The sequence below is a fragment of the Lepisosteus platostomus genome, chromosome 6 (assembly GCF_059453375.1).
Source record: "Lepisosteus platostomus isolate fLepPlt1 chromosome 6, fLepPlt1.hap1, whole genome shotgun sequence".
Classification (NCBI taxonomy): domain Eukaryota; kingdom Metazoa; phylum Chordata; class Actinopteri; order Semionotiformes; family Lepisosteidae; genus Lepisosteus; species Lepisosteus platostomus.
In genome coordinates this window covers 57,834,293-57,859,281 of record NC_142616.1, presented here as the reverse complement: position 1 = coordinate 57,859,281, position 24,989 = coordinate 57,834,293, and the positions used below count along the sequence as shown (strand labels likewise).

The window sequence follows — 24,989 nt, the reverse complement described above, 5'->3', positions numbered from 1 at the left end:
TCACACAACATGTCTTAATATCCTTACTGTGATGACAACAGTGTTTACCTTGGTCTTCCTTTTCTTTTACATAAGAATCTGAATATCTGGAAAAATTGAAAGTTCAGAGTACTGAGGCACAGGTCTCAGTGTAATTTAACGGCGTAGATTAGTAGTAGTTCCACACACACAGGAAGGCTGAGCCTCTGCTCAGTACTAACCAGCGAACAAATCAGTGATGTTTAATTGTGCATATCTTGCTTAATTGTGAACGGTGTGTGTCTCTATTGTTAATGAATCTATTTACTCTTCTGCATTGCAGGCTCTATAGTCCCATATGTATTCTCATAGTGCAAAGGCATTGGTTCATCATATATGAGTATATGGTGAACCAATGCCTTTATATGGTAATGTTTGGATTTCTGTGGTAAGCAAAAATAGTAACCTGGGCTAAGTGGTTAGCCACTGGAGATGCTAAAGTTCCACAAAAATAAATGAAAGATTAATAGGTGCTGTGCTTCCTCCTGCACTCTCTGCATAGCGGCCTGCTGGGGCGTGATGGCTTAAATAAACAGGAAGGCTTTCGGTAGCCTTCTTTCCTCCTTCTTCATTCACAATCTAGGTGTGAGGGAGGGCGGGGTTCTTTATCGCTGAGGCTTGAGAGTGAAAGACTGATAAGAAGGCTCAGTGTGAACACACTGACTCTGAAACCGAGAACAAATGTCTGCAAGTACGTCATGGAATTGGAGACCATTGTGAACGCTTGTTTAGAAAACAAGATCTAAAAGCACAGGTCACCCCTAGCTGTGATGCAGACTGTTTTATTTTTAAAACTGAAAGGAAGAGGGTTTCATCGTCATCATTATTTTGGGCCTTCTGGATGGAAGATAGACCTGTATTCTAATGTGCTAACTAATTGCCAGAATGTTCAGTAAAAAACCAATGGCATTCCTGGGTTTCTTTTATAGACGTACTCTTGTCAGAACACTTGGTCTTCTTTTCAGAAGCGTTTCTGTCTTCATGACTTCAAACATGGGATTGCCTTCTAGCTTTAGGCCACAAGCTAACCGGGCTCATTGGTGTCTCTAAACCTTGCTTGTGGGTGTGCCCTACGATGGACTTCTGTCCCATCCAGGCTATAATCTCACCTTGCTTCTTGTGCTTGTGGGATAGGCTTCAGGTTCGTAGCGTGGAATGTTACTTCAGGGTTTAAATAGTGTGTGTGACTTTCCGGCCTGCAGAGTACAACGGTGCAGTGCTTTGTGTCTCCCTTTGTCTAAGGAATGAGAACTTGTTCAGTTTAGAAGCCTCCACTTTTGCCCGTGGTGCCTGCGGAAATGACTAATTAGGCTTAAGTATACAATAAAGAAAATTCAAGAATTGGTGTGGGAGGTTCTTTCACCTCCAAGGAGATCTTTGGCGTGTCTAACAGGATTGACAGGTTTCACACATCTGCGTGAAAGACAGACCTTTCAGTAACCCCAAAGGAAGAGTATCGTACAAAACAAAATTCTGTGCTGCCTTACAGTCCTCGGTACTTGTTTTGTATTTCTGCTTCATTTTTCTGTCTTTCTTTTTCCATTTTTCAATCCATACTTTTCAAGTCCTAGTCTTTCGCCAGGTGAAGTCCTCTGTGTGAGGCAGGTGGGGAAATAAAATAAAATAAACATTCCCAGATAACTGCTAACTTCTCCCAATGGGCTAGACCAGATTTGTGATTTCAGTTGGTTTTTGCTGGGAAAAAAACAGACAAAAGAAATCTATGGAAACTTTGGAACATTTACATTCTAACAGTAACTTTGGAAGTTACTGTTAGAATGTAGATGCTGATTAGGGCTTTCAAGTGTATTTGAAAAATTTAATTTGTAAGTTTATGTACAGTGGTTCTGGTTTACTACTTATTGTTTTGTGGTGGTATTTCTTAGCAACAATTACAACAGTGTGGTAAAGCTTCCACCAGAAACATCAATACAGTACATTGTTGTCAGTGTTTTGCTGGTAACTCAGCATTCATCAGCAGTAGGAAAAAGATTTCCAAACTCCATCTTATGACGGATGACACTAGAGATTTTCTTTTCTTTTTTCTGCCAGTTAAATTTCCAGCTTTGAAAGCTGTAATGTGCTGCTTCAGATAGATCATTGGGGTATAATCTTAAAATAAAGGAGGAATATTCAGGTAAAAAATGAGACCAAAGGTATTTGCCAGGAGTTCCTGGCCTTTCCTGTAAATGACAGTGAATAAACATGAGACTGAGCTGAGAGAAGGCATCAGACTCAAGGAAAGGAAAGAATTTGTTCATTCCTATATATTTGAAGGGTTTTCAGTGAGAGCTCAGACTGCAGGGGAGCAGAAGGAGGACTATGTTTTCAGTACAAAAAATTGATGTGTGTGGGTTTCGTTTCTGACAAAGCACAGTTGTTCTTGATTTCAGAGTCGGTGTCCCAGTCTGTCTCTCTGCTGGAACAAAGTAACAGTTTCCCATGTAAGCTATAGTAGGTGTGAGTATTTCATTTGCCTCATGTGTACAGCTCTTTCTGTAGCCCAGACCACTCTTTTCTCAGCTTCTTCGCTTTAATGGTGACAAATTAGAATTAGGTATCGCTTTTCGGCAAAAGAATCTCAAAGACGCTTATAAAAGTGGTAAAAATCCAAACTCTAATGGACTTTTGGAAATCAAAATAAATGGAACTGTGATAATAATGGTGATGAAAATGGCCTCTTGGAGTGTATGAACCAATCCAACAAGTCCCTTTACCCCACTGGATCAGGAACCTGGCTCAACAGTTAGCAGGTGTTATAATGCCCTTTACATCATCACATACTAATGCAAGAACTCGGGAAAGGCTGCAAATGAGACCATTTACTCAGTTTGCTTGTTGGTTTCATAATGTCTGTTGGGCTAAGAATCCTATTCAGCCTTTCTTGCAATATCCTGATAAGACAGGTGTCTAATTTGGCTCAGTTAAGAGCTTAGGTAGAAAGACCACAGGAGGCATCATTTCCTCATTCTTTAGATTCAACAGATTGCTTTAATGTGCCCCAAACCTCTGTTTCTTCCTCATTAAATCTCGCTAGATAAGAAAGGATACTTTCTGGAGGCACTAGCAATGTGTTGTTCATTCTTTGTGTGTGTTATGTATTCATGAAGATGTCTTCTTATGAGGAACATTTTCTGTAAACCCATTGTTATGACACTCCTGGTTCCATAGGGATGAAAGAAGTCGGCACAGGTCTGAGATTTCTTTCCGAAGGCTCCTGGAGGGAAAGTCTGTCCTCTCAGAACTTTAACTCTGAAGCCATGTCAATAACTTATCTTTTATACATCACTGCAAGCAGCCAATAACCCCCCGTGTTACCTGTAAACCTGTAAACAGGAAAATGCTGTGCTCGGAAAATGGACTTTGGAATGGATGTTTGAGATCGACACCAGAACATAAACTTTGTACACCAGAACACAAACTCCGCAGATTGGCCAGCTGCTCAGAAACGTCACCTATTTTTCAAGGGCCTCAAAAAGGAAGTTAGCCTTTAAAATTTGAAAAAATGAATTCTATCTGGACTTCATTGTATACAGTTAGAACTTAAGAAGGAAGCTAAATAAGCCAGGATCTTGGTAGTGAAAATGTAGTCTTTGGCAAATCCGTTTCCATCTCATTATTAAGAGATTTGCTTTAACCGGAGTAGGTACATATCTGAGGGAAATGAGATGAAACGGCAAAACGAGGCTCATGGAGTAATAGTTTTGTTTTGAGAACCATAACAAGCAAAACGAGACCTCAGGGTTACTTGAGCCGACTGCCTTCACCAGGGCACGGGAAAGCTCTTCCAAGTGACCCTGTGAGACCGACAGGACCTCAGGCCGCTCCTGCTCTGACCGGGCCCGCGCCTCTTTTCCAGCATCCAATCCCAACGCCTGCCGAGCCAGCGGGCGCGGCCTTCAGCCCCGGGGAGTCAGGGTGAGAGATGTGGCGGACTTCAGAGTGGACACCAGGAACGCAGGAAGCGGGGACTTGAAGGTCACAATCAAGGGGCCAAGTGAGTAACGGGGCCTTTTTGATTCTCGCTCGTTTTCTAGCCTGGGCGGCCGGAACAATCATTAAACACTGACTGATGCTATAATTTCCACAGAGGTTTAATGCAGCAGGTCACCGCATTGTAGCCGTAAATCTCTTGCTCCGTCCTAGACCTCAACATTAAAAAGAGACCCTGCGGTCTCTTGGAGTCGTGGATGTCCACTGATGCCCATGCCATATCAAAAGAAGATTGGCTCACGACTCCTGTGAACCCCTTCCCCTTACATCTAGCTGGTGATGTAATTGTTATTAAGGCCCACTCCTTCAGAGCAGTATGTCATAGCAACATACAGTATTTGCAATCTGAAGCACAACTCTAAAAACCCATTGAGTGATCCATAACCGATTTATTAACGCGATGTACTTAACCCCCATATAAGAGTGGCCTGCAGGCTTGCTTTTTGGAGAAGTCTGTATTTCCTCATTCTCCCCTGCGTGCCGTCGTGAGGTTCTGAGCTGTGAGATGTGAGCACCCTGAGTCCGCACACACAGGACATGAGTAAGAAAACACACAGTTGGCCATGCCAGGGTCAGTGGGTCTATCAAAACCAACAGGCAATTCTAATGTCCAATAGGCAATTCTCCACTGTTCCTATACAGAAGAAGCACTTGCTTTTGCAGATGAAGAAAAGTCAACTGCTGATCAGTTTTAATAATGGTGCTGCCTTGATTGTAACAAGATGCTTGTGAATGGGGAGAACTGGATGAACTGCATTCTGCTGTCTAAAGATAGAGTAGACCATGCCACTCTACAGAGAAAAGTGCCTGAAGGGATGGTTTAACAATCATCATTGGAAATGAGAAGATAATTGCTTAATTTTTACATTATTTTGTGTATCTAATACGAGTTTAAATTTTGAAAAGAAATGTAATAAGTAAGAGCACCTCAGTTTCCCTCTGGCGAAATACAACTACAGTACAAGCTAGACTGGAGACAATTTTATTTTTTACACTGGACTGATATAGGCGTAGCTCTTCCTTTAACAGCCACAAGCTTTAGATAAATGCTGCACGCACATTAAGCAACACAAGTTGCATTTGTTTCCACCTTTGAAAAATACCAGAGGCTGATGGTGTTAAAAGTAATCAGCTTTAATACAACAGAGGATATGAAACAAATATTAGCTCCGAGTTCTGTCAAATTACCCTAAGGATCTGTCCTGTGTGGGAGTTAATCAAAATGTATATGGAAAGCCTAACGCAGTTTTCCTTATTAGGATCTGCTCTCCTTAATGGTGTATTTCATTTAATTTAATTTGGGCTTTCTAAAAAGGGTAATTCTCTTCGAGTGAGATCTAGAGCATGCTAGCACCATTTCCTCTGCATAATATTTGTCTGGAAAGTAATTATCTCCTACATTATTCTGCAGGCCTCCAGGCTTGCTTTGTGCATGCAGCCAGCTATACTGTCTGTACCACTGATTAGTAATACTAGAGGTTTCTGGACTGGCTGGGGTGCTAGTCAAGGCTGTAAGGTTGGCACAGTCTGGATTCTTTTGCCCCAGATGGAGCAGGCAGGACCCAGAGTCAGCACGGTGTCTGTCAGGGTGATTAATGTGCCTGTCAGAGCTGTTGGCAGGAGATGTTTTGACAGGCTTGGTGTTACAATGACGTTCCCCTCCCCCCCGCATAGAAGGCCTAGAGGAGCCTGTGAAGAAGAAGGACATTCAGGATGGAAATCACTTCTTTGAGTACTACCCCCACTCCCCGGGCAAGTACTCCGTGACCATCACATGGGGTGGCCAGCACATTCCGAAGAGGTGAGAGACTCGACAGGTTTCCTTCAGATGCGCAAGACTGTTGATCGTCCTTGACTTTTTTTTTTCCCCTCTGAGAGTTAAATACGTTTAGAAGCCAGAAGAGGCATTTGGGTCCAAGCATGACAAAATAAACAGCAATGTGGTGCTTGTTGTTTATTTTCTGTGGTAACATATCGTAATGACACCCCATAACTTCAGACACCCGGCTATAAATTGTTTGATTTGGAAAGTGAGAGTGTATCACGTTCTGTCATCTTCCCAGTCCTTGGAAGTTCTGTTTATATGACATTATTAAAAATGTCCTTCAGCTGTAGCTACAAGGCACGGCTCTCGGGGCCATCATTCACTTGATGGCATGACAAGCAAAAGGGCCTAGTCGTGTTTTTGTTGCCTTACGTAGGATCTTAAAATTGTGTACGTAAAAGTGTGTTTTGAAATCAGAGATGTAACAATTAGTTTTAGGTTCTTATTTCTGCTTTATTAATAAGCTTTAACTGTACCACTTGCTGAGCAGAAAAAAATGAAATTTCAGTTTTGATGGTCTAAGTAGCACCTCTTAAGACAACAAGGATTCTTAAAAATAAGACCCATTTGGTCTTATATCAAAAATCACCAATTCTAATATAATTTTTACTTTTTTCCCCCCCAGTAGTATTTTGGAATTGGAGGGCTATACAATGCTGTCCCTATATGCCATATTACATTATTTTGTAATCTGGTTTTTCTTTGTATCACTGGACACGACGCTGTCTTATTGGCTACCTGATTGTTGAAGATGGGTATGCTGTAAACCGAATTGCTGTTATCGATATTGTTTAAAAAAAATAGAAAAAAAAGTTATGTTATGTTATGTTAGGCCTGCTCTAAAAGGCCAGAATTGTCCAGAATGCATTGTTAAGGACTATACAGGCTGCCATGAAAGAAACATTTTCAAGCATGCTAAAACCTGGAAAGTGCCTGTAGGTGTGCAGACTGACGACCGAAAAGAGCAGTGAATGACCTCATCCAGGTGGGGCTCTGGGGTTTTCCCAGCTGTGCCACAGGGGACTTCAGCAGACAGCCATTAGAGTGTGAGCACCGCATGAAACTTATTTAGGTCTCGTTACATTACCCAGAACAGCCATCTACTGGGAGGCTGGTAGATGTGGACTGGTCATTTCAGAAGGATTAATTTAATGAGCAAATGGGTTAGAAATAGTGGACTTTCCCCCCCCGCTTTGTTAAGCATGAGGAAATTAAGACTTTTTTTTACGACTGGCAGATTTGATTTTTTTATAGTCCAACAGGAGAGAAACGGTTTTTAAATTGCTACTGTTATAAAATTAACCTTTTTAGACATTTATGGGGCATTGAGGCATTTTTCCACGTTTTCATTAGAAAATCTTTCAGGCGTCTGTTACAAGAGCTGTGAAGTTGACCTTGTCTGGCTAAAGCAGAACTGGGTTATTTAGGGCATAACTGAGCCTGGCTCTGGTGTTGCACAGATATCTCCTGTGTGCTTTCTGTAACTGGAGGCCACTCACAGTCTTTGAGGAAAGTAGTGAGCATTAATGTTTCATCAGTAATTTAAAATTGCATTTCATTATATACTGTATATAGAACTACAGTATCTGCCATGCTAACATCAGTATTATTATTAATGAGTTAAAACGTTCTTTCCTAGCACTCTTTGAAAGGAAGATTGAGACATTTTTATACTTGTTAATTAACTATATTATGTTTCTTTGATACCTGCAGACTGATAAGTCAGTTTGTTTTGCCGGAAATGTTGAGAATGTGAGAGCTTCTGCCATTAGTGTCATCCACATACTGAGCACTTATTCCTGTTTTTCTGTTTCTGTGCCATAGTGAACAGGACTGCACACCTGTGTCGAATGCATTTGATTTAGCAGATGTAGGCAGAAAATCTCAGAGCATATTCAGATTCTACCCATTCAGCACCCTGTCAGGATGCCTAAGAAATAGCATGGGTTTTCTGTAGATGCTAAAACACACCTTTAATCCTCTTTTTTTTTGTTCAGGTGAATTTGTGTGTATGCTGTCCAGCTCACTCTGAACCCCTTCTTTGTGTAACTCTTAAAAGGCATCACAATGAGAGGTGGTGTCTTTTTTTTTCCTTGAGTCTGGCTGTGACTCCTCTGTATTCGAAGAAGAAAGGCTTGCGTGCTTTTCAAGAGCGGCATTCGAAATTCGAGACCGTGATGCCTGAATGTGGGGTCTCCTCTCCCTGACAGCCCGTTCGAGGTCCAGGTTGGCCCAGAAGCTGGTCCACAGAAAATCCGAGCGTGGGGTCCAGGCCTGCATGGAGGTGTCATCGGCAAGTCTGCTGATTTTGTGGTAGAGTCTGTGGGAACCGAGGTTGGAACTTTAGGTGAGTGCGTAACTGCCTCTTCATTTCGATCGGGAAAGATCTTTAAAGCAGTTCAAAGGTTTAAGGCATTTTAGGTGTGGACCTGATTAAACTCTGTGCTGTTTTCGTCCAGTTTGCAGCCTGCAACAGGCCTCGTAAATCAGAACTAAATTGATCAATAATAGACGACTAGCAAACCATTTCTTCATTGACACACCCTATGGCTTAACAACTACAAAAATACATGAAATATTTTTTTAAACCATGACTCTTCCGTGATCCATGAGTGATATAGTCTTGTCACCAAGTAACATACCTGGAATGAGCAAAGAAATAACTGAGAGACCTAATTGCGTGATTGCAAATAGGTGCTGTTCGGGAATAACCGAGCACAGAATTATTCCTAGTTCTGTTTCATGTGAAATTGTTTGCCTCTAAACTGCTGTGTAAATGTGAAAAAAGCAGAACAAGAAGTATGTGATAAAAGATTAACTGACAACGGATGACACTGCAAACTTCTGGATCGCTTGATTTTCATTTCTATTATGTATACTAATGAAGGCTGAAGGAGTTGAAGTAGGTAGCTGCGTCAGCATGCCTAGGCTGCAAAAGAACAAGTAAAGGTTTATTCCATGCTGAATAGAGAAGAAGAGAAACATAACATTTCGGCCTGTTGGGCCTTCTTTGGGTGTCATGAAGGCTATGTTTTTATCCTGCCGTCAGGGGGACTGTGTGGCTACAGAAATATTGGGCTCTGGTTTTGGAGCAGGCTGCTGACAGTGGTGAACACTTCTGTCCTCCCCCGGGTGTGTGTGAGCTCGTGGAGAGACAGGAAGAGGCCACACCTCTGAGCTGCGTCTGTCTCCCCTGCAGGGTTTGCCATCGAGGGGCCCTCACAGGCCAAAATCGAGTGCGACGACCAGAACGACGGTTCCTGCAACGTCAGGTACTGGCCCACCGAGCCCGGGGAGTACGCCGTCCACGTCATGTGCGACGACGAAGATATTGAAGACAGTCCCTTCATGGCCCAGATCGTACCAGACACCGGCCTCTCAAGCCCAGAGAAGGCAAGTGCTTTTCCCTCCCTAGACTGTAGTGACTGTAGCGACAAAGTTTCATCTGGAATGTAGCATGGTTTATTCTACTTACAAAGTCACAGTCTATGGACCCTGCTTGTGGTCCACAATGTCTTACTTCTGTGCCTTGGTGCTGCAGTTCTGTCACAATGTGAAGGGAGCACATCGTTGTCATGTTTTGAAAGCAAAAACGTTTCTCATTGTAACGTCTTGAAATTCTGTCACCTTTGTTAAATATGACGAGATGAGAAACTTTATCAGGAATTGGTATCTTAAATCCTTGTAGTAGCACAATTAACCTTTTGTCATGCAAGCTTGCCCTGATAAGGAGTCACTGGTGGAGGTCTAAGTAAGTCTACTGGTTTGTGTTTCAGGTGAAAGCATATGGTCCTGGCTTGGAAAAGACTGGCTGCATCATCAACAAACCAACTGAGTTTACTGTAGATGCTAAAGATGCTGGGAAAGCTCCCATGAACATCTATGCACAGGTATAACTCCTATTGAAATAGTAGGAAAAGTACCGACAATAGAATTGTTTCATGTTCATGCTTTAATGAAAATAATCAATGAGACATTTTCCCACAATGCAGAGGTTTTAGAGTAATCCTTCATATAAATAATTGGTTTAGTTACACCCTCACTGGCCAATGATATTATGGACCTCCAATGAATACCTTGAGCATCAGGAATAGCTGGAACATAATTTATTTCCTCCTGTCTTCTAGTAGGATTGTTGTCATTTGAGGATGTGTTGAGGACTGATCTTTTAGCTGGGTCCACTAGTGCTCAGTGTTATTAAGAGGTGGGGATTGGCCCATCTCATTCTTCTCAAGCCAGACATGTACTGTATCTCCTGCCACTGAGAAAGTTTGATTTTACTGGTGGGGCTATTTGCTGGGGAGGACTGTGTGTGTTTATCTAGAAGTAGTAATGTTCTAGTGCTGTGTCCTCACGCCCAGTGTCGACCTCTTTTTCTTACAGAATGCTGAAGGAACTCCCATCAATGTCAAGGTGAAGGACAAAGGAGACGGCACCTACAACTGCTCATACACACCCACCTCGCCTATTAAGCACACCATAGCTGTGGCTTGGGGAGGGGTCAATGTGCCCAACAGTCCCTTTAGGGTAAGGCCACACAAGGAAGTGTCACAAGGGGGCGCTCTGCCAAGGCTGTATCCTCTCATTCTCGTTAAGACGTTTACAGAAGAGCGTCGAATTCTTACAGCTTAGGGCATTATCCCAGGGTATCACAATCCATAGGTTGATGGAGATTTTTTTTATTATATATTATCTGCAATTGGATGTTATCCTCAATTGGAAATGTTTACTTTTCTGTTAAATTAAAAATACCACTGTTGCAATTGATTGTAAGTGTAAAAAGATAACTCATTGGTTTGACTTTTGAATGTGTTTTCGATACACAAACAGTTGACATTTAAATTTATGAGCTGGGTAGGATTGCCCTGTAGCAGGCATATTCATTCTGTACTGTGATCTGGGTATTACAGTATATCTAATTATTTACAGCTATTTAGAATTACTTTAATTAATCTGTATGGGGTTTCTGAGACTGTGATCAAGTATTTTAGCCATTGACAGGCAGGCAAACTCTGCTGATTGAAACTAGGGTTTTAAGCAGTTGCCTGTAGGTGCTTTGAGAAGCTTGTAGATGTTTTATGTTGAAATTTAAAAAGAAAATATTTCTAACCATGCCTTTGAAGTGATATGTTGCCTAAAAGACTTGAGGAGATGCCGAGGTCATTGTGTTACAGATAATGTAAGACTATGAGAAAGTAATTATTAATCTCAAACAAGCACCTGTGTAACTAATGATGAAGCGAATTGGTATGTGTTTTTTGTCAGTAAAGCGAGTGTTCTTTCCATATTTATCTTGTGAGAGATTAAAAACGGGCAACTTGTTTATCGGGAAAGGTTTACAAGGTCCACATGTCTTCAAAGAAGCTGATTTTCTTCACTTCCCTGAAGAGAACACTAACCTCCTAACTAGTGGACTGTATCTTTGTCAAGACCCAGTTGGAAACACCAGAGACAGACCACTAGAGTATGTGTCCCACTTGAAGGATGGAGAACTGGAAAGGCAGTTTGTTAATGGCAGCCTGCTTTCAGAGTTGTTCAGCAGAGGGTAGCCTGATCTCCTACTCTTTAAGAGTAGGGTTGCCTCTTTGTGCGGATTCGGAACATGAACTTTGGTTTTCCCAGCAACAACGAAAGTCAAAGACTCTACCTCATGAATGTTTTCACCTTGCGAATCGCTCTGCTGCCTCAGAGCAGCACGGCACATCGACAAATGATTGTTGTTTTATTTTTCATTTGATGACTGAAGAAAAATACATTTCACTAAAAAATAAATTTTATGAATAGATTTCTGATGCAACTTGTTGTTGGTGTCGTAATTGGTGTTTGCATAGACAGTGTATTTATGAGGTAATGATCAACCATTTAATTCCAATTCTCATTTACAGAAGTAGGGGTTTGCCTTTGTGCCTTTAGACTTCATACCTTGAAGGCAGATGACTATTCTATGTACATATTGAATATATAATAGTATCCAGTCTTATCTGTTAATTCTGTTTTTCAGAATATTTTTACTTTGACTGTGGATTAATGAACTAATTTGTGATTTAAATTTCTTGTGCGTTTTTTTCTGTTTGAAGTTTCTGGAATGCCTCTCGCTGGCTTTGGGTCAGAAGAGTTTGCATTCCCACTCCTTATTAATTCAAATTCTGCACTTTCCAGGAATAATAGATGTGTTTCACATTTATTATTGTCCATTTGAAAATTGTTGCCTTTATTTTCCGGAACAGTTTGCAGAAGCTCTGAGGTAGATCTAAATTGGGTTTTATCCTTTTTTAATGCTGACATTTTTCTACTGTTTTGTGTTAAATCTCTTTTTGTCTCTCAGTAGCTACATTTTAGCAGAGATCCTTTGTTCCATTCTTTCTTTGGTTGATCTGCAATTCTGTGATTAACTCCATCAACCTAATTAAAACCTGAAATTCCAGCAAAACGCGATAATGAGTCAAGTGAAAGTTGTCTTTAAAAACTGATTTTTTTTTTCCTGTGAGGTAAATGTCAGGTAAAATGTGAAAACTGGGGGTGATGGAGAGATGTTGTGGATGCAGGTCTGAGTGGCTCAGCTGTCCAATGGTGTTGTGTTGTTGCAGGTGAATGTGGGGAAGGGCAGTCACCCACACAAGGTGAAGGTGTTTGGGCCTGGAGTGGAGAGGACAGGACTGAAGGCCAATGAGCCCACCCACTTCACTGTGGACTGCACTGAGGCTGGAGAAGGTAAACAGGATCACAGGACTGCTGCAATTATTCAACGTACAGTTAACGAAATACAAAGTTTTTCCCCAAACTAATAATGCTGTAGAGTGGGTACATTTTAATCCAAGGATGTCTCTTTATGGTGTAATTCAATCATAAACCTTGATCAGTCCTTGAAAATGATTATACTGTATATACTCCTTTCTGGGGTTTTTTGTTACAGCTCCTTATAGTTACAGTACATTTCATCATCATAACCTCATATTCTGTGTTTAATTTGAACAGTTAAGAATGGGCTACTCTATTAGATTAATAAGTGGTACATCATGGTTTTGCATAGCACTTCCTATTTCTGCTCTTTGCTTCTCTGAGAATCTCTGTACATTGTCATGTTTGTGTTGAGGGCTGGAAGTAACATTTTCTTAATTGCATACCAAATATACTTTACATATTCCCCAAGGCTGTTAGGTTTCTTTGACTTATTTTCTCAATCCAACTTATATATTCTAATTCTAATACTGGGACTTTGTCAGTCAAGCACTTGTTGAAAACCAGCTTCCAGTTTCTTTTCCAAATACCTTTCTGCTATCTGGAATTGTGGGCTTAATAGTTATATAAGATGGAAAAATAGCACAGACTGTGGCACAGTTTACGTTGTTTCTTCCCATCATCCTTGAGTCAGAAGACAGCCAGTCATCACAGTTGCATGTCTGTTTGTAGGTGATGTCAGTGTCGGTATCAAGTGTGACGCCAATGTTATCAGCGATAAGGAGGAAGACATTGACTTTGACATCATCCCCAATGCGAATGACACCATCACGGTCAAGTACACTCCCCCTGGGGCAGGACGCTTCACCATTAAAGTGCTTTTTGCAGGGCAGGTGGGTGTTATCAGGGAACCCTGGGTATACTAACATGGAGCAAAAAACATTTATTACTGGACACTGAACATTATACGCTATATGTATGAAACTCTTACCAAATGGAGATTTGCATTGAAAAATTATGCTCATTCACACACTCACAGATTCTTCCATCCACACTATCAATTGTAAATCAGTTCAAAGTCAGTGCTGAAGTAGTTTCTGATCAGTTGAAGAGTTTCTCTTCAGGGGTGTTAGCAGGAGAGGAGAGGTTAGCAAGGCATCACATGGGGCCTCAAGCTGAGCCAATCCAATCATGTGCAACAAAGAAATTCAATCAGATCAAATGCAGATGCTCATTTTCCCTTTCATAAAAGTGTGCTCTAACAGACCTGATTGCAGTTGAACATGTGTTTCTGCTCCAGCAACTAGGATTTGACATATTCAGTCTCTCTTATGGCTAGTTTACCATCCTCTTTATTGTCTATCTCACAGGAAATTCCAGCCAGTCCCTTCAGAGTCAAAGTGGAGCCCTCGCATGATGCCTCCAAAGTAAAGGCAGAAGGTCCTGGACTGGGAAGATCGGGTGAGATCTTTTTGCTGAGTCGGATGCAAGGAGAATTTTTCTAGGGACCTCCTATGGGAAGCCTCCCCTGATCCATTCGGAGTGAATGAAAATGCAATGGCAGAATAAACCCCCCCGATTTAGAAATCCTGACGTTTTTTTTTAAAACTGCCAACATAATTCTGCTTTCAACTTGGCAAGACGAGCAAGGTCTGCGTCTCCCTCAGACTGAGGAAGGCGTCAGCTCTTGCAGAATGAGAAGGGTCTTTTCCTGTGCCCCTGCAGGAATGGAGAGTGGGAAGCCCACCCATTTCACCGTGTTCACCAAGGGGGCGGGAAAGGCACCACTGGACGTGCACTTCACCGGGCCCGAGAGAGGGGAGCCGGTCCGCGACTTCGAAATCATCGACAATTACGACTACTCCCACACCGTCCGATACACCCCTGTCCAGCAGGTGGGAGCCCAGGTTGCTGATCTTGTCGGCTAGGGTCCTTTAGCGTGTGTGAGAGAAGAAAGAAGCGAGATCCTCTTGTCCTGTCTCACAGAAACAAAGTTCGTGTGCTGTCTTCTGTCCTCAGGGAGATCTGGGCGTTGCGGTAACCTATGGGGGTGATCCCATCCCAAATAGCCCCTTCAATGTGGGAGTGGCAGCTCCTCTGGACCTTAACAAGATTAAAGTTGATGGCCTTGACAGCAGTGAGTGTCATTTTGTCCACATCCTCACCTTTCCTGTGTTTAAAGTAGGTATTGGCGACCACTTCTGCCTTCTCATTTTACTCCCCGATCTAATTTTTCTGCAATTAATCCACTGCTTTCTCCCTTCCACACTCTGCTCTCCCCTTGCCTCGCCATTCAGTGACCGACTGCTACAACTGTCCATTTTTTTAAATAGTTTGGTCTGCTAGCCAGCTTGGAAGATGACAGCTGCTTCTTTTACATGATTGGCATGTCAGATAATTTGTTGTGCCCACTACACTGCTACCTGGGGACTGTTGCACAGAGATCTTAAGTTGGTTTTGTACTGTTTCACTGTGAATTACTGATATGACTAAGTTTAAACAATGTAAAAGTAAATGTTTGCAGTATTTATACTTTATATATATTATATATAAGTTTTTTCCCCTCATTTCTCCTGCAACATATTGTCTAACTATTTGCAGGACACAATGTACAATTAACACATCCTAATTGGATGACAGTTCTATTTTATAGGTATTTTAAGGTTAGCAGAACTTTTGTTTTATGATACAGTGCTCAGTAGCCCTCTAAGAGTGCCAGCTCCCTGTCAGGGTTCTGTACACTGGTAAAACTAGTTAACCTTTCACTGTTAAACTAAGGCATTCTGGATAGATTTGGCCATAACCTTAAAATCGCAACAGGCTTGTATAGATGGCATTTTTTCCCTATAAATTTCGCGAAATCTGCATAGCAAGGCATTTCTTGTGGTCTGTAGAAGAGAAGCAGACTCCTCAATTATAACGATCCTGTTATCCTGTGGTTGCGCCATGCTGAGCGAGCCCATGTAATTAAAGACGTGGTTATTTCCTTCTCAGCACCAGAGCTGTTCTCTTATCATTCAGGAGGTTTTCAAGCAAGACTGTAAAAACACACATGGTGTTCCTTTTCAGGGAACCACGGTGCCCCTGTGCTGTAGGGCCACGTGACCACGGTGCCCCTGTGCTGTAGGGCCACGTGACCACGGTGCCCCTGTGCTGTAGGGCCACGTGACCACGGTGCCCCTGTGCTGTAGGGCCACGTGACCACGGTGCCCCTGTGCTGTAGAGCAACACAACAACCCAAATGTGCTTGTGCTGTAGGGGTTGAAGTGGGCCAGGACCAGGCGTTCATGGTGAACATGAAGGGGGCCGGAGGGCAGGGCAAGCTGGACGTGAGTATCGCCAGCCCAGCCAACAAAGTGGTGCCCTGCACTGTGGAGGCCTTGCCAGGGAAGGACAGCAGTGTGGTCAGATACATCCCCAAGGAAGAAGGCTTCTACTCGGTGGATGTCAGCTATGATGGAAACCCAGTGCCAGGAAGCCCCTTCCCCGTGGAGGCCTTACTTCCTCCCGACCCCACCAAGGTACCTCTGTCAGACAGCTGTCTGGAATACCAAAATGCTTGAAAAGTTACACAATGTCAGTTTTACTGTGCAAATGGGAAAGACAAGTGTTTTTTTTTTTTAACATAAATACGGTAGATTGAGTTAGAAAACCATAACTGTAAACACAGTGACTAGATAGAAAAAAAATGCATCTTTTCTTTCTAAATAAAGGAAACAATGTGTTGCCCAAAATCTACTTCACTTTAAAGAATGCCAATTTTAGCTTTTAGTGTATATTTAATACTTTATACTATACTTATTGTAGTTTCCCTCATCTCTGTCTTCTCAGACTTGAGGACGACCATATGGTTCTGCGTTCAGTGGACAATTAGAAACAGGACTGGAAATTAGACACTTGAAGGATGCTGATCTTTCTGTTCATTGGCTTTAACACTCTCACTAAGTCTCCCTTAGTCTGAGAAAGTATAGTAGATACTTTCAGCATTGTGTGAAGCAACATATTCAGGATTTTATTTTGGAGAACAAATGAAGTTTATTTAAAAATCGTGTGCACTAGGTGTTAAGCAGCTGTTAAGCTGCTTACATATTCTTTTGATCCATCCAGTTGTATCTATGGCAGAACAGCTGGTTCTTTCACAGTTAACTGACAGTGCTGGCTATGTTAATGCTGTTCCCCAGGTGAAGGCCTATGGCCCAGGTCTAGAAGGAGGGCTGGTGGGGAACCCTGCGGAGTTCACCATTGACACTAAGGGGGCCGGAACGGGGGGCCTGGGCCTGACAGTGGAAGGGCCTTGCGAAGCCAAGATCGAGTGTTCGGATAACGGGGACGGCACCTGCTCTGTGTCCTACCTTCCCACGGAGCCAGGGGAGTACCTGGTCAACATTCTGTTTGAAGAAGTCCACATCCCCGGCTCCCCCTTCAAAGCGGACATCCAGCTGCCCTTTGACCCCTCCAAGGTGGTGGCGTCTGGCCCGGGGCTCCAGCGGGGCAAGGTGGGTGAGCCGGGCCTCGTCACCGTGGACTGCGCCAGGGCCGGGCCTGGCAAGCTCTCCATGGAGGCCGTCTCCGACACTGGCGCCAAGGTGGAAACCAAGCTCCACGACAACGCCGACGGCACTTACAACGTCACCTATGTCCCTCTCTCTGCTGGCATGTACACCCTGCTGCTCAAGTATGGTGACAAAACTGTGCCAAACTTCCCTGCCAAGGTACGAGTGGACCCAGCTGTGGATACAAGCAAAGTCAAGGTGTATGGACCTGGAGTTGAGGGCAAAGGTAAGAACCGTTATGAGAGTACATTGGTATTATTTAGAACACAAGAACTGTTACAAATGAAAGGAGGCCATTCAGCCTTTCTAACCTGTTTGATAGTCGCGTATTGATCCAAGGATCTCAACATGGCCAGGGTAGCATGTTTCAGACTCCCACAAACCTGAAGTGCCTCCTGTTCTCAGTTTTAAATTGCAAGTCCAAGTAGTTTCCGCTGGTGTCCCCTAGTTTGTGTTGTTTCACTGTTTATTCAAAAGAAATCTGCTGGGATGCCTTTGAAGATTTAGAAGACTTGTATCAAGGAACCTTGCTGTCTTCTCTGTTCAGAAATCCTTCCGCCTCTTAGCGCTCCTTTGAGGCTGGAATGTATCTTGCTGCTCTTCTCTGGACATCAGTAGCTTCTTTATAACATGGTCACCTGAATTTCCACAGTATCCTGAATGAGCTGTAACTAGTTCATTATACAGTTTTAATAGAACATCCCTTAAATAACGTTCTACGATTTTAACTATACAGTATATCCTAATATTATTTGCCTTTTTATGTGTGCACATATGGCAACACAAACACATAAGTCTTTTTCATAAGTGGCATCTTCTGTCTCAGTTTCCCATTTTGTATTTAAAGTTTTATATAGTTTTTAGCTTTAGCTTTATAGTTTATAGAGTATTTGTTTGTTTTTCTGTGAGTTAAAAATAGCAACAATCACATATCCCAATAAATGCTAAATGTCTGATTGAACTGTATAGCCACATTGATTTTGCAATTAACAACAATTTTCAATCATCCTAGTCCTAGCAGGTACTAGCAGAGGTAAATGCACTTATTAATTGGAAAATAAAGTGCTTTTCTGCTCGCTTTTCACTGTCACTGTAGTGACTGAGTATGTCTATATGATTTGTTAAATATTGTGGTTTCAGTCTGTGCTAACAGACTCTGTTGTTAATGATGTTTCTCTAATATCAGTGGAAATGAAAAATAATTGGGTGTCTTTCTCAGAGACATATTCCGTTCTAAAAACGTCAGACGATCCAGAGAAAGGTCTTAAAATTCAAGAGATGTTAAAATCAGCTTCCTTAAGAAATCTCCCTTTTCTGCTCTCACTTAAAAGCAGTGACCTCAGAAATACTTACTGGCAATTAATAGCACATTTGAAATGGCTTACTGATATAAATACTGTGCTCAGCACTGTACGAAAGGGAGTGTGCCTTGGGTGGTAGCATTTACAAAGGGTGGGTGCAGAATGGGAAGTGTTTGAGGTGGAGCTGTTAATTGTTAACCTTTAAAGCACTTATTATATTCAATATCATCTATTACCAATATTGTGGCAACTCTCTATGAATGATTGCAGAAGGTGTGTATGGTTTGTATGCTAAATTCTTCCATGTGTAGGATGTTTAACTCCCAATGGCTCATCTCTAGTATTTTAGTATTTATCAAAAAATGCTGAGAGGCCACTATCCAAAACAGAGGTGGTTTATGATGGAGCTTGAATTCATGATCTGAATTATAATTCATGATTTCAGATCTGGGAATAGCCCAGCCAGCAGCCATGAATAGCCCCATAAGTCTCTTTGTCTTCTCACTCTTTGCGCTTTTCATCTAGGAGTTTTCCGGGAAGCTACTACTGAATTCACAGTGGACGCTCGCTCTCTGACCAAGATTGGAGGGAATCATATCAAGACGATCGTTAAGAACCCCTCGGGTGCCTGCACCGACTGCATGGTGAAGGATGAGGCTGATGGGACCTACTCTGTGGAATACACACCCTTCGAGAACGGTACGGTACAATACGTTTTGGCACCAGAGGTTAAAAAAAATCAACCTTGATCTTATCTTTTGAGAGGGGGAAAAGCGCCAAAGTTTTGCAAGATTTAAAAAAAAATTTTTAAAAAAAGATCTGGGGAATTCTTGAAAGGAAAAAATAAATAAGAATTAAGAAGAAACACTGCAGTGGATGATGGCAACACAAAATATTTTTTGGCGTTCTGTGTTTTGCACTACAGCCAGTACTGTCAACTGAATCCATCAAGATTCATAATGCTAGCAAACGTAAATCCAGTCTGACAGCAACCATTGACTCCAGACCCAAATGAAAAGCAGATTCAGAATCTTTGCAATATACTATGCAGTACAGAATGGGTTTGACTTTTCAGTTTCACCACGTAATAATCTCTCCAGGTATGCCAGTGCCTCTGGGAGTGATTCAGTTTTTCTTTTTCAACACCAATCCGACCCTAACATTATCTGTAATCCTCTGCTCTTAACCCTAGCTAGATTTTAACCCCTGCTGCATACAGATCTGCATGTATTTTTATGCTTATAGGGTGTTCAGAATTGGATGGTTTGGTAGCCTTTTCTGTGGTCATGTAAAATGTTGACAGTAGCTCCTGTTTTTTTGACATGTGTGTGATTACATAAATGTCCAGCATACTGCATAAGGAATGAAAACTGGTCATGACCATTAAATTAAATAATAAACTGGGTATTTCACCACTTTCCAAGGCTCTAGCCATTTCATGTATATAACAGTGAGGATCAGTGCTAGCGTGGTTTCCCAGTTTGATGTTCAGTGGCTGTGGTTTGCTGTGTCCTCAGGTGTGCACAGTGTGGAGGTGCTGTATGATGACGTCCCTGTACCCAGCAGCCCCTTCCAGGTGGGAGTGTCAGAGGGCTGTGATCCCTCTAGGGTGGTAGCTAAGGGACCTGGGCTCCAGGAGGCCCTAACAGAGCAGCCCAACACTTTCTCCATTATCACCAGGTGAGTCCTTGTGGAACTAACCTTTCTGTTCTGTTTGATGCTGAGCAGGTACGGCTTCTCAAATCTGCTTGGGTTCTACAGTCTTACAAATACCCCCAAACAGTGCGATTATGCAATCATGGTATATAGGTGTCAACTCAGTGAATGGGCTCCACAAAGGGCAGCTAGTCACTCTTTTCCGAATATTATTAATGTGTAATTTTAGCCACCTGTACACTCATTCCCCCGGTGGGAGGGTTACAAAATAATGGGAGGGTGTTGATGGGTACACTTGTGAGACCGCCATTATTTATTTTACAGTTTCTAGATGCATCTTTTTCAGTTTCTGGGTTAAAGTCATCCATAGTCCATTGTTTGGATCACCTCACACCTGCTTCCATTCAGTCTTGACTTTTCATATTTTCATAGGATCGATGTTTTACAGTGCATTGAACACACTCTTAGTTTCCTGAAACGTGAACTGATTTGAGAAATTGTTCATCCTGACCACTAGCTTGGAAAAACAAAACATTCTGAGAGCTTTAAAAGAGCAGAGGCTCTAGTCGACGTCGGATCAGCAGGAATAGGATCGTGAAACCCTGATTTAGAAAACATCTGCTCGAGTTTAAACAGTTTTAAACAACGTTATGTGGTCACAACCATCTTTGTGTAAAAAAAAAAAAAGCTGAGTTCAGCTGATTAAAATCAAATACTTAATATGCCACATTCCTAAGAAATCATTATAGGTTTCTGTTAAATAGGTCAAATAAGTAACACTCACTACCGCATTTATACTTAAATTCCTCCCTGATTCAATATGTTGATTCAGAAAGAGATAAAAGTCTCAGTGTGACAAAAAAAAATCGCTTGTGGCATAGTTGCGTTTTCTCTAAAATGAGAGAAAGGGATTGTAAGCATTCAGAAAAATCTTGTGTTTAAAACATTCGCAGTAGAGAAAGAGAGGAATGTTGAAGCTTGGAAGACGCATCACTTAGAAAGTACATCTCCAATTACAAGATGGTACAGAATTTCATAAGGCAGTATAATTGTCTGTTGCACCCTTTGTAATTTACATGAAAAGCTCTATCTATATGATTTGTGGGGCCTTTTTTAAAAAAAATAGACCAGTTTGAAGCCTTCCGTTGTTTCTGAAGCTTAAAAACTGGTTTGGGTTTTGTGACAGAGGAGCAGGCATTGGTGGTCTTGGAATCACAGTGGAGGGACCTTCAGAATCCAAGATGTCCTGCAAAGACAACAAAGATGGCAGCTGCAATGTGGAGTATATCCCCTATGTCCCAGGGATATATGATGTCAACATCACTTATGAGGGACAGCACATACCAGGTACATTTCAGCCAGAGAGGCGGAACACCAGTGTGGAAGCACACATGGAATAATGCTCTATTTGGCAACAGTGGTCACCTGCTGAAAGACCTGCATTTACTGTGATTGCTGCTGAACAAACGCTTGCATTGTAACCTGCCTGAGTTGGGATTTTTGGCTAATTTTGAGGAGTGGCCAACTGTGGACTTGAACAAAATTTGCTTAAATCCCACTAAATCACAAAAATGCAGTTATGGAAAAAGCCAACATAAATGGAGAAGTCCATTTCATATGGCTAGCTCTCATGGAAATGCATTCTCCCCTTCACAGACATTTTTTGGTTTGGTATGCTTTAGTTATGTTTAAAGTGAACCAATTCGATTTTAGTCTGTATGGTTTATATTTGCTGTTGTTCATTTTATTTTTCAGCAGTGACTTTCTTCTGTTTTTAGATTAAATTGTAATCAAGAAAGCAACAGTCATATAATTTTAATCTTAAACCTACTAGAATGCTCATATCTCCTTTATATACATTATCTATATATTATTTATGATATCAGTTGTCCAGTGAAAGCTGATGATACTACAGGAGATTGGGGGTGATTAATTATGTCTTGGGTCTTATTGCTGTATGTAGATTTTCTGGGTTGTGATTTATTCTTTTTTAGAACTCATAACTGAATGACAACACAAATAGTGATGTAGGTTTCTGCTGTAAAAAAATAATGAATTAAAAATTTGGGGAAAATGATCAGCTTTTGTACATTAAAAGAAATCCCTTCATTTTGACACACTTTGCTTGTAAATACATGAGTTCACCTTAAATGTGAATTCAGATGATCTTTCAAGAAACAACAAAAATTGATCGTAATGGGGCTCCTGAATGGGTCTGTCAGGAGAGCTACTCACTCTTCTGAATGAAGCTCAGCAGGGAGACGTATAATTGACGCTACAGTATGTACATCAACATGCCTCATTCTGTCCTGAGCTGATCATCAGTTACCCTGAATCAATTGTGTGTCTGTGTAATAGTGACACCAATTGCTGGTCCCATAATATTTGCTTCAGAAAAAAAAACATGCATGAGTGTGGAGCATTAATTGTAGTATCATCAGTATATCAGAAAATACTGATATCAAGAGGCCTTGTGAAACTTTTCTACAGTAAATTTGTCAGTATTTTTGTTCTTTTACTTTTTTTTCCAATAATCAGGCATGGTTTCCCATTTCTCGTAGTATGCTTTTCACTGTGCTTTGCTAATGTTTACTCTCTAACATGGTTTTGGCTAACTCCAGTAGATTCTAATAAGAGACGCTGCATTATATTGTTTTAATTATTGTGTGGTGAGGGTAAATTATTGGAAGTACAATTAATCTGTTAATTTTACATTAAATTTACATTCCAGTGGAAACAGGGGCTTGAGGTTGTTTAGTTTGAATGCCAGTGGAGATTAGATGACACAGGAGAATGACTATTAAAAGGGCACGGTTAAGGGAAATGCGATTGGTGCTTCATGTATTAATAAACCACATATAAGAGAGGAAATTTGTCATTCTTGGTTGTGATAAAAGACACTAACTGCCCCAACTTGTGTGTGTGCCACAGGAAGTCCCTTCAAGGTGCCAGTAAAAGACGTTGTGGATCCCAGCAAGGTGAAGATCGCCGGACCAGGCCTGGGCACGGGGGTCCGAGCTAAAATCCCTCAGCAGTTCACTGTGGACTGCAGCAAGGCTGGACAAGCACCACTGTCTGTCTCTGTATTGGCACCCAAAGGTGTGTACCCCGCCATCTGTTCCTTATGGCACAAGCCATCGCTTTGGGTTCAAAAATAAATAAATCAGTGGCATTTGAAAGGAAGAATAAAAAATGTGACTGTTCACAACGGGCTGAGATTTGAAGACCTTTGACTAACAGCATATATGGCATTGCTGTGTTGCACACCGACTTGTTGGACACCGACCTTGTGAACAGTTGTCAGTTTTCTGAAGCAGCTGTTTCCCGTGAAAGGCTTTTCAGAAATCCACTAGGAAGAACTTTACTTTCCCCTTATGTTACAGCTCCAGCAGCAACATCATGGCTGTAAAACTGTGATCGTTGAGAGCTGGCAGTCATAGGTCAGCTGGATTTAGTGAAAGTTGACGTATGGGCGTGAGTTGTGGCGAGTTGTGTTCCTGAACAGACTGGAAGGATGTGGGGGAAAGAGGACTGGTGGGGACCCAGGTGTGGTGAAGGGGGAAGGGCTAGACTCTTCTCTGCCTCTATCTGTCCTGTAACGGCAACAGTTTTCTGTTCTAGCTGACGAGATGGACTCCCAGCCCTGGCGCAGTCACCTGAAAGCTTTTACGGATCTCTTTAAGCTCGAGCCAAAGGGCGATGACAAAGGGACAGGTTGGAAGCTACATATTCAGCTCTCCTGCTTGCCTGACAGGACTCAAACAAAATACAGATAAATGAAGCTGCAGGTGGAGGGATTTCTAGAGGCCTAAATGTTGAATAGCTGAAAGTTTCCCTTATGAAAATATGCAGTGGCCAGGTGAAAAGGGGTTTTTGAAAGCAGTTACCTTTTATGGTGCTACATCATTGGTCATGCTGATGATCGTTATGAGATAAAAAAACATACTAGCTGCCCTAGGATGTCCTGTATTTTCATAAGGTTAAAACTGCATCAGTTGGTATGTGTAAGGCAGCTCTCTGATTCCCATGCTTTGGTCTCTGTCGCGAAACTCCAACTGAGTTGTGGTTCTCTCTGTTGTCAGCTGTTACGACTGCTAGAGCTCTCTCCTTCAGCTTTGTGGTACTCAGTGGTGACAATCACTTGGCCTCTGTCTACCTTTCCAAAGGCTGGAGACGTCTGTACAATAAAATGTCACACAAACAAAGTGGAGTCACCTAGTGTCATAGAGGAGCAATGACTCTGGATAACTCTGTCCCACCTCCTGACAGAAAAATTATCTGTAACCTGAAAGCATTATTGATAAAAATATTCTCACTTAATGCAGTGTGATCGCAAACTGTTGCAGAATATGTATCTTTCTATAGTTTATTTTATCTCTGCTAATATTGTGCCATTAAAGAGCTTCTTCTTCAAAAAAGCTGTCTAGTTATACACTACTGTCTCACTCAGACTGGCTTTAAATCCTGAGAACGGTGTGTTGCAGAAAAAAGAAAAGGGTATTAAATGAAAAAGCTAGACAACAGCTGCTTTAACAAAGAAAATGTGTACAGTTTTGCACCCTGGTAGTAAAACAGTAAATAACAGCAGCATTTAGAAATGACTTAATTGTATACCCATAAATTATTTTCCATTTCATTGGAATTGTTTAAAAAATATAGAGAATGTTACAAACGTTTTTCCCCTCGAGAGAGGTTCTGAGTTTTGCCTCATTTACAGCACATTCAGTACTGTCTGTAAGTCAGTCTAGCCTCATGTAGAATTTGTGTTCTTAATTAAAAACATTTAGGAAATTAGATATATGGTTAAATACTCCATAACAAAACTTGGGCTCGACTTGCAGATCTCTGTTAAACTGCATTTGATTGTAATTTTCAAATCAAAATCTGAATCAAGAGTTTTAATCACACATAATTGCAGATTTAAAAATATTTACGGTAATAATGCATGCCTGTACCTGGTTGTTG

General features: G+C 41.7%; 1 protein-coding gene across 2 annotated transcripts in view; it reads left to right on the top strand.

Moving 5' to 3' along the window:
- The window catches only part of flnba (filamin B a), a 110,285-nt gene that overhangs the window by 54,531 nt on the left and 30,765 nt on the right, over positions 1-24,989 (top strand). For both annotated transcript variants that reach the window (XM_088636584.1, XM_088636583.1), the window contains exons 9-25: positions 3,878-4,015; positions 5,686-5,812; positions 8,047-8,183; positions 9,036-9,229; positions 9,613-9,726; positions 10,220-10,363; positions 12,424-12,547; positions 13,247-13,407; positions 13,885-13,975; positions 14,240-14,409; positions 14,534-14,651; positions 15,773-16,035; positions 16,696-17,293; positions 18,894-19,067; positions 19,886-20,048; positions 21,211-21,371; positions 22,956-23,123. In XM_088636584.1, the coding sequence (XP_088492710.1) occupies positions 3,878-4,015; positions 5,686-5,812; positions 8,047-8,183; positions 9,036-9,229; positions 9,613-9,726; positions 10,220-10,363; positions 12,424-12,547; positions 13,247-13,407; positions 13,885-13,975; positions 14,240-14,409; positions 14,534-14,651; positions 15,773-16,035; positions 16,696-17,293; positions 18,894-19,067; positions 19,886-20,048; positions 21,211-21,371; positions 22,956-23,123 (3,045 nt within the window). The remainder of the gene's footprint in view (positions 1-3,877; positions 4,016-5,685; positions 5,813-8,046; positions 8,184-9,035; positions 9,230-9,612; positions 9,727-10,219; positions 10,364-12,423; positions 12,548-13,246; positions 13,408-13,884; positions 13,976-14,239; positions 14,410-14,533; positions 14,652-15,772; positions 16,036-16,695; positions 17,294-18,893; positions 19,068-19,885; positions 20,049-21,210; positions 21,372-22,955; positions 23,124-24,989) is intronic.